Raw genomic sequence first — 12,780 nt, 5'->3', positions numbered from 1 at the left:
AGATATTTAAAGTAAAGATTGCATTGTAGCTAGAATACAGAAAGTGAAACATGGCTCTCCATCATACAAAGTAGAGGCTAGGAGAATCCTATTCTAGAGAATAAAAGATTTTCTGTGACTAAAGCATCCTTGAAATAATTTTTTTTTTCTGCACATAAATAATGAAGGTGAACRTGACCATATTGATGATTAAATGCTCTTTACTCCTACTGAATAAGACCTTTTTCCTTCAAGATATTACTTGCATCCTTTAACGTAGGTAAGGTAATCAGAAGCCAACTATTAAGTAAACAGTAAGCTTCCTAATTATTTAAAATGCTTTTTAAGCATTTTAAGGTCTAAGACAATTAAAAATACTTAGATCTCTGATAAGATCTGACTCAGAGTTCCCAGTGACCAAACTGGGAATACAGGCCAACTTCTTGACTAGGGTAAATGGAGTGGTGTTGCATCTGGCCCAGCTGAGACTCTGGTTTAAACAGAAGTAGTAGCATCATGCCTATGTTGTACATAATTCATGAAAAAGAAAGAAATTCCAATTAAACAATGCTCATAATTTTCACAGCAGAACATTCTGGTACATTTTCAAGAGCAAGAATGAAAATTGGAATAACTGTGTAATATACTTAGCTTTCTTTACAAATTTGTCTGATGAACTTTATTTATCATAACATGGTATTAATGCTGAACCAAAATGGTAATTGAAATGTCTGTGTTGTTAATTATTTTGTTGATTCAAAAAAGGAAGGTAAAATACTTAACATAACAAGTACAGTCAGTGACATATGGGCTGATTAAGGAAGAGGAGCCTTTTCCAGTTAGACTGTGTCCTAGGAACTGAGGAATAAAACCTGAATAAAAAATTCTCTTAACATATCTTAACAATTTACAAGAAATCCCATGTAGAAAAGATATTCGGTAAACAAATATGCATGATTCTGTGCAAGTCAGAAATCAGCAAAAATATTCACCATGTAAGAAATAACTAGCCAGCTCACAACTTTACAGAAAAAAAATATTTTAAGGCTATTGTGAAATACAGCTTCATCATTTTTATTCAGAGGTATCATTTATAGCCAGATGAAATAAACCTATTCTTCGTATTGGTTAAGCTCTCAGCTATACTGTTTTGTCCAGTTTGAGACATCATATATCAAGAAGGGTATGGATCTATTGAAGGCCCCAGATGACAATAACTGAAAACATGTAAGGCAGGAYTAAGCAGTATATCAGGTTGTTTACTACAGAAGACAGACTACCATCAGTGACATGATAATAGGCCTCAAATATTTAAAATATTACTGCAGAGAAGTAAGGGAAGAGATGTTCTACAAGGTAACGAAGAACAGAAAAAAAAATACAGACAGTTCAAAATGTAGCGATGCAGATGTAAGCTAGAGAGCAGGACAAGCTCTCTCACAGAGAAGCACTGAATGTTCAGGGAGGCTTAAGGATCTGCTTCTCCCTAAGAGACAGGTGGTGGGCATGATCAYTTTTGGGGGATCATCAGCAACCCCAGGGTCCCATCAGCCAGGCCACATCCCACTGCCCCTGAGCCAGGTACTATCAAGACTCCATTACGCAAGTCCACAGTGAGGAGGTAGATCTGAGGTCAAGCAAAGCCAGGAAGTCAATAAGTTTTCTTGTGTAACACTCACTAAGAATCTAACTGCTTCTGATTTCGTTTTCCACAATGAATTAGATTTTTCCATCCTACATGGAAATTYGATTTATTTTTCTTACATATAATATACATAAAGACATATAAATACATACATATACAAATGCATATAATACATAATGGTATATACTTTTTCTCCTCCTCCTGTTGTATCTATCACTTGAATGCTGGTATTGTTAAAAACTTAAAGCGATGGTTCTAGTATTAATTATAATTCATTGAGCCTATATTTACTACTAGCACAGAGGAGACGAACTTTTGCAAGAAAAGGTAGTTGTTTTCATAAGTTCTGCCTTAGCAAATGACAATTCTGTGACTTCTTTTGGAATGCAGCTAATTTAAATTTTGATTCCATCTGTCCCAATGGAAGTGGAAATTTCCAGGTAAGTTTAAGCTTGTTAAGCTTTGGATATATACGGTTTTTCTATTGCTGTTGTTATTTTTGTTTTGTTTTTTTTTTTCAGCAGGAGAACTGACCTTTATGAAAATCTTACTAATTCACAGTTGTACATTTCATTAAAGATGAAATATGTTACAAAAGTATTACCTTTTCTTGACAGGTGCTGTAATTATGTCGTGTACAAATAAACAAGCATGCTGTTTTACAAAACTGCGAGAAGTGCTAAARCAATATGCAAAGGCTGCTATGCAAACCCAGCCTCCAGATCTGCTGCAATGGTCTGCAGAGTAAGGATTTTTTTTTTTCCTTTCTTTTTTTTCTGAAAAAAAAAATATCACTTATTCTTGGTAACAAATGATTTGTTCTGTAATCATAGAAATCTTGATAATTTTAGACTTCTGTCCCTTGACATTTAATAGAGTTACCTTGCTTTAGCCATCCTGAGGACTAAGCTTCTAGTTGTAGTAACCTAACAGCCCTGTACAGCAATTGCACATTCACAAAGTTGCAGATGGCAAAAGCAAAATATTTCGTTGTATTTGCAGTAGGCTGACTCTTATTTTACATTTTTCTCAATGAGTGAAGAACTAGTGAGGGTAAATATCTGTGCCTAAGTAGTTCAGCATGACCAAAACTGTTTGTGATGACTGTACAATCCAAGTTTAGACTCACCAGAAGAATAAACTTTCAGCTAAATGTAGAGTAAGTCATCACTACACCTGTTCAGCTGTTCAGATGTACCAGATCTAACTTTAATGCAGCTAAATTGCACCCTGATAAGAATCCAGGTAAGAGCTCCAGAATAAAGTGCAATACCCCTATACCGAAACAGGGTAAACAGACATACTACAATGAATCCATGCTCCTATGACAGTCTCTGAAGTGAATAAATCCTTTTCAAGTCAGTGGACTCTGTGTTTACAATGTGTGTCAGATGAAGTCCTGAAGTATGAATGGATATTCACACCAGTTCSAGTATGAATAACATGTCCATTGACAGCACAAAACAAAACAGTGCTATTTAAATTTTAAACAGTTAACAGATACACTAGACACTGAAAACCAATCACCTTTTGTCTAGTAAGCACAGGCTCCTCAATCATTTTAAAATATCCACTTTGATTAAAGGTATTTAGAAAGCAAGCACCTCTTTATCTTTTCATCTAGTTACTTCACTGCTGTGGCCCGTGGTGATATCCCTCCAATAAAACAAGAACAAGAAAGGGGGCCTTGGTCAAAATGGAAAGATGTCACACCAGAGCTCTTAAAAATCCTACATCAAAGAGTAAGAAACATCTTCCTTACTTTTGGAACCAAGAAACAGATTGATAACTTACGCGTGTGTGTGTGTGTGTATAGGTTTTACACTAGTCCAATAATATTGTTATGGKGACCACATTTTCAGTTTCGATAGCCTGCTTTCAGTTTTATGCCTATAAATATTTTATCCAGTTAATACAAATATAATATATATGGAAAAAAAAAATGTTTTACTGTTTCCATACAGTATAAAGCAAAATTATTTCTTCAGCTGTGCTTCCTTTGGATCCATCTATTTGTGGTTTTCATACTCAGTTATACAACTGTAGTCAAACAGAAAATTTGCATGATTAAATGTCCACTAACAAATATAAAATAGCCAAACCACAATTCTGTAAAATTAACATCCTTCCAGATGTTGTAGAAATAATTATTTCTGTACTCACACTGTTAATTTTACTTGTATTTATTTAACTTCACTTCCACTTTTTTTTCCCTCCACTATTTTCTTTATGATTTAATTTTGCCATAATTTTCAGCTATCCCAGGAAAATTTGAGCTTCAGACATCCAAGTATTCACCGGTATCAATGATGATTCCCCTAAGACTAGGCCACAAATATCACAGCTTATTTCCAAAACAAAMGCCTATGTTTAGCCCCACCCATATATTCTGGAGCTGATTTTGGATAAAATATTTTTTTTGTCTTATTGCAAATTAAGACAAAATAGCATTCATTTTCCTGTGATGCATTTTTATTTATATTTATTTCCAGGTGGGAGGKAGACTCATAATCACTGCAGATGAATTGGCTCACATGTGGAAGTCACTGAATCTCCCGGAAGATTTATTCACAAGTGTGATGAATGTTGGCCGTTTTACAGAAGAAATTGAGTGGCTGAAGTTTTTAGCCCTGGCATGCAGTCCAATTGGAATGGTAGGGTTCTTCATATTTTTATGTTGTGCTGTATGAATATTTTCTTATAYAGTGATTTTGAGTTCACATTTGGGTAGAAATAGGAGACCATGTAATTATGCATTTTAACCTTATCATTGATTAACACAGCTGTTGTTTTTTAAGGCAGGAGGAAATCCCTTTTAGGAATAAGGGAATTAATTTAACTATATTCTTTCAGGGATCAAGGGAGCCCAAATATTTATAGTATGCTTTCTTTCTGAGCTTTATTTCTTCAAGCCAATTTGCAACAGATTAAACACAGGGGAAGGAAGCCAGAAAGATGGTGACAGAGGCTTTGTTTCACAGACATTTCTGTAGTACTGTAGMGATGATTGCTAAAAGAAAAGAGTTTCTCTGCCTCGAGCATTACTCAGCAGATACAACAGACAAACTATCCAGTTTTGCAGTTCCTCASTTACTCTGATTTTGAATAGGTAATTTGGATGAGTGCAGCAAACCTCTTGTGTCAGGAGAAACAACTTTTCATTGTTATCTAATATTCAGATAATATCTGTCAAATTCATGAACGCTAGGGAAACTTGGTGTCATGACGTATGCTTTCAGGTCATGTTTTTCTGACTATAGAAAACAAAGGTGGGGGTAGTGCATTTGGGTGCATAATGACAACGAAAGGTCATGCCCTATGGTAAACAGGTTGCAGTCTGCTCTCATAATTGCTAGACACTAGACCCAGAAGATATCGAAAATATCAATAAAAAGCTATCTGTTACTTTCAACAACCTGGCAAATACAGCCACAGACTTGACTGTGATCAGAAAAGTACCTAGGTATTTCTCACAGTACTTCTTTGATTCTCCTCTCCATTTCATAAAGGAAAACGGATTTGTGATTTTCTATTAGCAAACCAAGAAAAACACCAAGTTACTGTTCTGATCAGATGTATTGATGTAGCTGATTCACCTGCAGACATCATGAAAGGCCTGCTCTCATTCTGCATACCTGCACGGTAGAGTTCCCKAATTTGTGCATGAGGTCATTTGGAGGATTAGCAGAGCATTAGTTTTGGCACTTTTATTACATTCRTATATTCATGTAAACAACCTCATTTTTATAATTGAAAGCCTTAAACCAAGTGGGATTAGGYCATGGATGTAAGCATGGAGAGAGAGATGATAATTAGTAGATTTRGGAATAAAAGATAAAAGTTTGGGACTATATGATCTGTTACAACTCAAACAGAAGTTAGAGTTTAAAGTAGACATTTATGGATGAGGCTCTCTTGTCTGTTTACAGTAGAAGTGTATTATTTAAAGGTCTCTCAAACATTATAATATATTCATCTATGTAGCTACTTCTAAAACAACTAGATTTACAAGATTTAACCTTGGTGGGACATACTTCCCTGATTCTTGTCAATATATTTCTGCCAGCATTAGTTCCAATGCCTGCCTCATGGGAATTTCAGAAAACTGCTCTGAGTCAATTCTCTTTAGAGATTGTATTTGCTCTTGCTCTTCTATTGCTTCTACTCTTTGTCCAGTTTTTAATGATATGTTTTAGAAATTCATCTGTTAATACAGTTTGTAGTACGTTAGCCTTTACAATGTAAAGCCATTACAACTGTAGTCATGATATTAAATTTATGTGCTGTGGAAATAGCCTGTATGTTTACAAAGATCATTTTGATGTCACAGAGGACATTAAACATAGTTGAGAAACAAAAAATAGTGTAATGAAGTTTTAGTGAAACATTAGTAATACTATTCTCATATACTGCCCTTCATTAACAAAACATAAATCTTATTAGCAGAATTGTCTGCAAAGACTGGTATTGACAAAATTGTAAATGCCAGTGACCTTTTTCCTAACTTTACCTAAGCAAAAAAGTTGTGCATTGATTTATCTTAAAAAAAAGAGTCTTCCCCCCCCACCACCTTGGAGTGCTTATCTCATTGTATAATCAAGTGCCACCACCTTGTGGTCATGCACAAGTACTTCAGGTAATATAGTACYAGTTTCATGATTTTGGATTGTTTATTGAACTTTCATTGGCTCACAAAGCTCTGAAGTGTGTGAATTTTCAGGTTTCCTATAAGATATAATTTTATATCCTTATGATATTAGCCATGTGAGAAGTTCTTTAAGTGAATAAAAAATAATGTGTTTTACATATATATTTACATAGATTTTTCTTTAAATAAGCAGAGATAAGCCAAAGCTAAATTCTTTTGATTTTGCCGATCTATTTTGCCAACCTATTTGCATACTGGGATGAAGAAACTTATAGCTTGTATTCCCATTCCATAGTGGCCAGCTTTAAAATCACATTTTTATCAATTTGAAAAGCCTATTGTTATTTTCACACTATTTTCACTGTGATCAAGACATCCCTTAGACTTGTCTTTGACAAATTAAGTTTCAGTTTTCTGTAGGTTTTGTTCTTAACTACATATTCATTGCTCTTAATCTCCCTTTTTCTGTTAGTTATACATAAACTGAAGGATGAGTGGACAGACAGAAAACCTAGGGTATAGCTTCATTCCTCAATTGTATATTATGCCTTTCAGACCTCCTCACAATTTGTCAATGCAAACTGTAAATTTTTAGCGTAATGGTCTGCTTACCGTGCTTTTCAGTGATGCCTCAGGCAACATGGAAGGCATTTCAAGTATTAAGATGGTAAATAAAACCAAATATATTATTTAATTATTCATAATTCAACCAGCTTTTCCCTGGTTTATGTTTGGAGCCTTTTCTTACACATCTATTTTTTATATTGGCCCTGTCGACATTTTCTAAATTATCTCCAATTTATCAGCCAGCTTCTAGTACAGAGAACACGTTCTGTCACAAAAGAGCTATAGAACTCATTCTACCACCGCTCAGCTAGTTTGATCTCTCTGAGTAACTAGTCCGCTGCACAGTGAGCTTCATTAAGCTCTCATATTCCATTTCTCTATTTTTCTCGTTGTCGTTCATGATCACTACCTGATCATTCTTTCACTCTATGTCTTTTTTTCCTAATGAATAACTGAGTTGTATCTGCAGGATATATCTGTTCACATTTTCATTCTAGAGAAAGCCAAACTAAAGTTTCCTTCTATGCCTACACTTTTTTTTTTTGTAATTCTAATTCTTACTTATTTGACTGTAATAAAAATGTGATTTTTGTGAATTATAACCAGATTTTCACACCACCAGATTTTGGGATAAGTTTTAGATTGAATTATGTAACCATGCAGAAAGTCTGAAAAACACTGCACGACTGTACATACTGCTGAGACATTAAATGTACACGAACAGATTTAAGATTCAGTGACTTCCTTCCTGCAGCAGTCATGAAAAAATGACCACTGGCAAAGCCCTAAATCAATGACAAGCTGCACATTAGAGCCATCACAGAGTGGGCAACATTTTCTGCAGTTCTAGGTCAAAATTACCATCCATACCTAGAAATCGGGTAACAGGATTAAAAAAAAAAAAAAAAAAAAAAGTGATTTTAAAAGCTCTTTAAAAGCTTCTTAAATGGAATATCTAAACTTTCACCCTATATGCATCACATATTCATTCTAATGATAGTATTTGTTAAAAAAGTCATTCTTCCTCACTATCAACAGTACTCCTTCTATCTTTACATAAACTAATTCTTCAGATATGACATAAAATTTAGTTTGGATAAATCATGGWAATATATAGTTCCTTCATCTATTCAGGACATTGCTGACATCATTATACTTTTTATTTACATCAGATTTACAAAGACATTTTTATTGCCTTGGGCATTATTTGCACACTAATATTTTACTAATGGTCTCTTCATTAGCAATGCTATATTGAAGCTTTTTTTGTTGTTTGTTCTCTTTTCCAATAGACTATTGCAAAAACACTGAAAATCATATGCGAGGTTTTACATGGAGATCATGATCAAGGACCCCCACGTATTCCTTTCAGCACTTTCCAGTTTCTCTATACTTACATCGCTGAAGTGGATGGAGAGATTTCAGCATCCCATGTCAGTCGAATGCTAAATTACATTGAACAGGAGATGTAAGTACAATCACTTATTCTTGCAGGTTTGCCATACTTTAGCTATGAAATTTAGAAAGGATAGACACGGCAGAAGATGAGTGAAGAAGGTTCAAGATACAAAATAATATATATTAATAATAGCAAGTAATAACTAATAYTAAGTAAAAATGGTGAAGCAGAAAGAATGGCTAAATCCAAGGMGTAAACACTAATTATAGGAGACACAAAGTCCAAAACGATAGAAGCGTAATCATTGTTATTTATTTTATAGCATCAAAGATGCTTTATAACTGAGAAAGACCATGACCCTGATTCAAAAGTTTACAGTACAAGTAACACTTTCTTATTTGGATGCTCAGGAGCATTGCTTTCCAATTTATTATGCAACATTTCTTTGCAACCATGTTTGCAACACTGTACTACAGACATAATAAATCACTGTGTCAGTTAGTTTAGTCCCAAGAAAGCTGGTAGTGTAATTAGTGCAAATCTTTATAGTCTTCTGGAAGTCAGATGCTGAACAGATTGAATACAAAAGAAAAGAAGATACACATTTTAGATGCAGACCAATCTTTACAATGAAATGTAACTGCCAGATAATATTTTAAAAACATGTCATAGATTTTAGTTGATCTGTTCAGGTGACCGTTTAAGTTCTTGGAAAGAGTTAAGTATTTATGTGTGAATGAAGAGATGAAGAGTCTATTCTATGTATAGAAWGCATGAAAAGTCATGATGAAGCTTGCAAAAGATCCAAACTACCTCTTCCCTCCACAATATCAATAGAAGATTATCCCTCAAGTGTTGAAATAGGACCAAAGAACAAAGCTTGAACAGACATTTCAACAGAGTTTAGGAGAAAAAAAATCCACTTGAAGTGGGGAACTTATAATCAGCATTATTTTATAATACTTTATATTCAAAGTATAACTTTAATTAACAGATGTAAATTTTATTATTCATACAGCATTGGACCAGATGGCCTAATTAAAGTGAATGATTTTACAAAGAATCCTCGTGTCAAGCTGGAGTAAGTGGCACAACTTTTCCATGACTCTAACGAAGAAGGATGAAAAAACACACATACCACAGATATCCCCATCACCAGCAGAGTTCTCAATGTCTTGCCTTTTTTTTTTTTTTTTTTTTTNTTTTTTTTTTTTTTTTTTTTTGTCTCTGTGAATAAATGTGATCAAGTCAACCAGAAGGTATATGTGTGAATTAAGAGGAACTGCATGAAAGAGAATATTTTCCTGAATCGTTGTTTAGACAGGACTTGAATTGTTATGTAAAATGACATTTCAATATTATTACTGTTATGTCAAGGTGATTGTAAGCTAAGTGGCTGTCCTTGTCTTCTGCATAAACTGCCATACTTTGTATGAAATTGACAGAATGAGAAAAAATCTGGAGTCAAGTTACTCCATCATTTAACCATATAAAAATATACCATAAAGCCATATAAAGTAAACACCTTTTCTCTGAGTGCCTTCTGTCATCTGCAGACATACTTGTCAAGGAATGCGTGTATGTTCTCCTCAAAATGAGAACCCAGGACATGCATCCCCTCATACTGCACTTGTGTCATCTCTCTTCAATAAATAGTTATGTACTGCCATTAAAATTTTTCTTTTGACCAAATGAAAGGATTTTCTGTTATGGAGGTTTCTGCATTTCCCACTTCACAACAACCACCTCTGTCCATGAATTGCATAGTGAACCTTGTGCCTATCTCAGGATTCCGCTCTGCAGAAAACTCAAAAAATGAGTTTTACAGTTCTGAATATAAGGCTGTTTTATGGACTTACCTGTCAGGGATTCTCTTAAATGACTTTGCTACAAGTATCTCAAGTCTGTAATTTTTTCTCTCCTAAAAAGATGGAGGCACACGGTGACTTCTCTCTCCTTAATGGAATTCCTGTTTACTCCCTCAAAAAGTACACAATACGGAAGCAACCCATTGGAAATTAGATACTGAGCCTTTTAGCAGAGCCCCAGAATCTATTCACATCCTTGATATTAATGCCATTTATAATAAACACTTCATTATAACTACTAATCATTTAATTTGCTTCCTTGTGAAAAGGAAATTTGAGGAATAAATCAGAATGGTACATAGGAAAAGCAGATTCCCTATCTATGCAAAAGACACTGAAGCAATCTTGATCATAAGAAAATAAAATGTTGGGACGCTGGAAGTTGTCATAGAGTTTGCTTTTGCACTCCTGTCATACAATGTTCTGAGAAATAAAGCACAGCCTCAGATACATCCCAAATTTTGCCACTGCAAAAGCCTAGGAATATTAAATATCTAACAAAAAGCAAGAAAATTGGGAATTTGTTTAATGGAAGACAATGCCATTTCATTTTCTCTCCGAAACAAAGCTTAATCATGGGTATGAATAAATAATATGACAGCACATGCATCACATGACATTGAAGTATTTCAGCGTGTAGGACAGAGAAGTTTTTTTATCATACTTTTACAATAATAGCAGAAAGGATTTTCCAAATTGCTTCAGTGAAGGAATTCAATAGCAGAAATAATATCTACACCTTCTCATACTCAAATCTATGCTCATTTCTACTAAATCTTGTAGTCTTTATCACTAACTCTTATAGTCTTATCACAAGCCTCATGACAACTGATTTTTTTTTTAAGGATTGACTACTTGGAGGTGTGTGATCTCATAAGAATTTTATTTAACTTTTTAAGCAATTTTCTCATTTTTTTAAATTATAAGACATTTTTGCAATTTCATGATTTTAAAATGATTCAGTAGACAAGAATATATCTTTCTAAGCTTCCTTTTGACAAAAAAAATGAAGTATGATTCTATATGTCACCAAATAATATGTTAAAGAAAAAAAATGAGATTATGGTTTGAATAACATGCCTTTTTTATTTTTAAGCTGCTAGCTGTTGTTAAAAAACCTAAGATAATTCTTCCTTAATTCTTAAAATTGGTGCATTAATGTTTCAGCTCAATGAGGATTCTCTTGTAAAGTGTCATAACACCCCTTAAGAAGAGACAGTACACCAATAGTTCTGGACACTGTGTCAGTAATAGATGCACATCTTCTTTGCACATAAATCTTTTTTATTGTTGTTTCTTTCTAGTCTACACTTCTCTCTTCAGCACAAACAAAAAAGGGAATTTTGCTGTCTGCTGTTTTCCAGCTACAGTGCTTTTCCGATTTTTAATTTTGCCAAGAACATAAAAATTGGACCAGACTTCTGATTCCTTTGAGAAAACCCTTTTACCTGTTTTGACATGATAAATATCTTCCCAACATGTTTTGTTGTGCAAGTTCAGCGCAGTTTCAATGTAAATGTTAATGTAGCAATACATAATAATGACACAATTTACATATTTGGACAGTAGAGAACATGTTGAATATTTATATGCACTTCTGCTATGGTACTCTTAATAGTAAGGCAACTACATTTTCAGCATGAGTAAATATAATTGCTTTCAATGCAAAGTCTCCAGAAAGTCTATTTAATCAGCAAATAAAAGCAAATTTATGTGGAATACTAATATGCTAGTCAGCTACAATACCTACCTGGTGTTYGGAAAATAATTCCTCTTTCATCACAATTCATTAATAAAGTGTACAACCATCACCCTTCCTAAATATGATGGTATATGAATGAAAAACACTCAACAAATTACTTACCCAAACACAGAGGGGCTTCTGGTCTTGCCCCTGTTTTATGGGTAGCCTTCTCACTTCCCCAGGTATATTCTCTTTTCCTAAAAAGAAATTTTAACAAGGTGGTTTTTGAGGTTGTTTTTACACTTGTCTAAGCATTGTGGACATACGACTAGAAGCAAACTAAATAGGGCAAAAAGAATTCAATGTGCATGTAGAAGCATGAGAATAAATGTATGAACACATATCGTATTGCAGCACACATATAGAAGAAGTATAAAAAACGTATCTGTCTAGGAAAGCACCATTTGCTTTTGTTCACCCCAGTTTTGAACATTTGCTGGCCTGTTTTCCATTGCCTGTACTTACTTGACATGACACCTCTGTTCAGYTACAACATAACCCTCTCTCACCATCCATATGAAAACTCCCACCAAAATATTCTGCTTATAAAGCACATGTATTTTTCAAAATGGATGTGAAATAATTCTTAGAACTTTCTCTACTTTAAAAAATAATAATTCTTTAAACTCCAAAGAGAAGAGACCAGGTCCATGAATATATGTGATTAAATGATTTAAAGCATTACCTAAAGTATGGGCACAAGGAGTGAAAAGTAGATTATCTATGTTCAAATTCCACCTGTCCTACTCTTTCCATCTCCCAGTTTGTTTAATGTATTCCAATACAGTRAAAATATCATATATTGTCACTCACTACCTATGCAAAGAGAGGAAGCCTTTTGTTTGATGATCTCCAAGATTAAGTGACTCATTTTGATGACTGTATCTCGTGTCAAATACTGCTGAGTTTTCTGCAGTATTTTTCTCTCTT

The 12,780-nt window shown here is 34.1% G+C and overlaps 1 protein-coding gene across 1 annotated transcript in view; it reads left to right on the top strand.

Moving 5' to 3' along the window:
• ROPN1 (rhophilin associated tail protein 1) overlaps positions 1–9,428 on the top strand; it is a 10,536-nt gene extending 1,108 nt beyond the window's left edge. Inside the window, exons 2-6 of the mRNA XM_026038093.1 lie at positions 2,242–2,368; positions 3,249–3,366; positions 4,117–4,278; positions 8,132–8,307; positions 9,257–9,428. Of these exons, the coding sequence (XP_025893878.1) occupies positions 2,242–2,368; positions 3,249–3,366; positions 4,117–4,278; positions 8,132–8,307; positions 9,257–9,323 (650 nt within the window). The 3' untranslated portion in view covers positions 9,324–9,428. The remainder of the gene's footprint in view (positions 1–2,241; positions 2,369–3,248; positions 3,367–4,116; positions 4,279–8,131; positions 8,308–9,256) is intronic.
• The last annotated feature ends 3,352 nt before the right edge of the window (positions 9,429–12,780 follow it).

Source organism: Nothoprocta perdicaria, unplaced genomic scaffold, assembly GCF_003342845.1.
Source record: "Nothoprocta perdicaria isolate Ctin4 unplaced genomic scaffold, notPer1 scaffold_0, whole genome shotgun sequence".
NCBI classification, from domain to species: Eukaryota; Metazoa; Chordata; class Aves; order Tinamiformes; family Tinamidae; genus Nothoprocta; species Nothoprocta perdicaria.
This window is presented reverse-complemented; position numbering and strand designations above follow the sequence as displayed.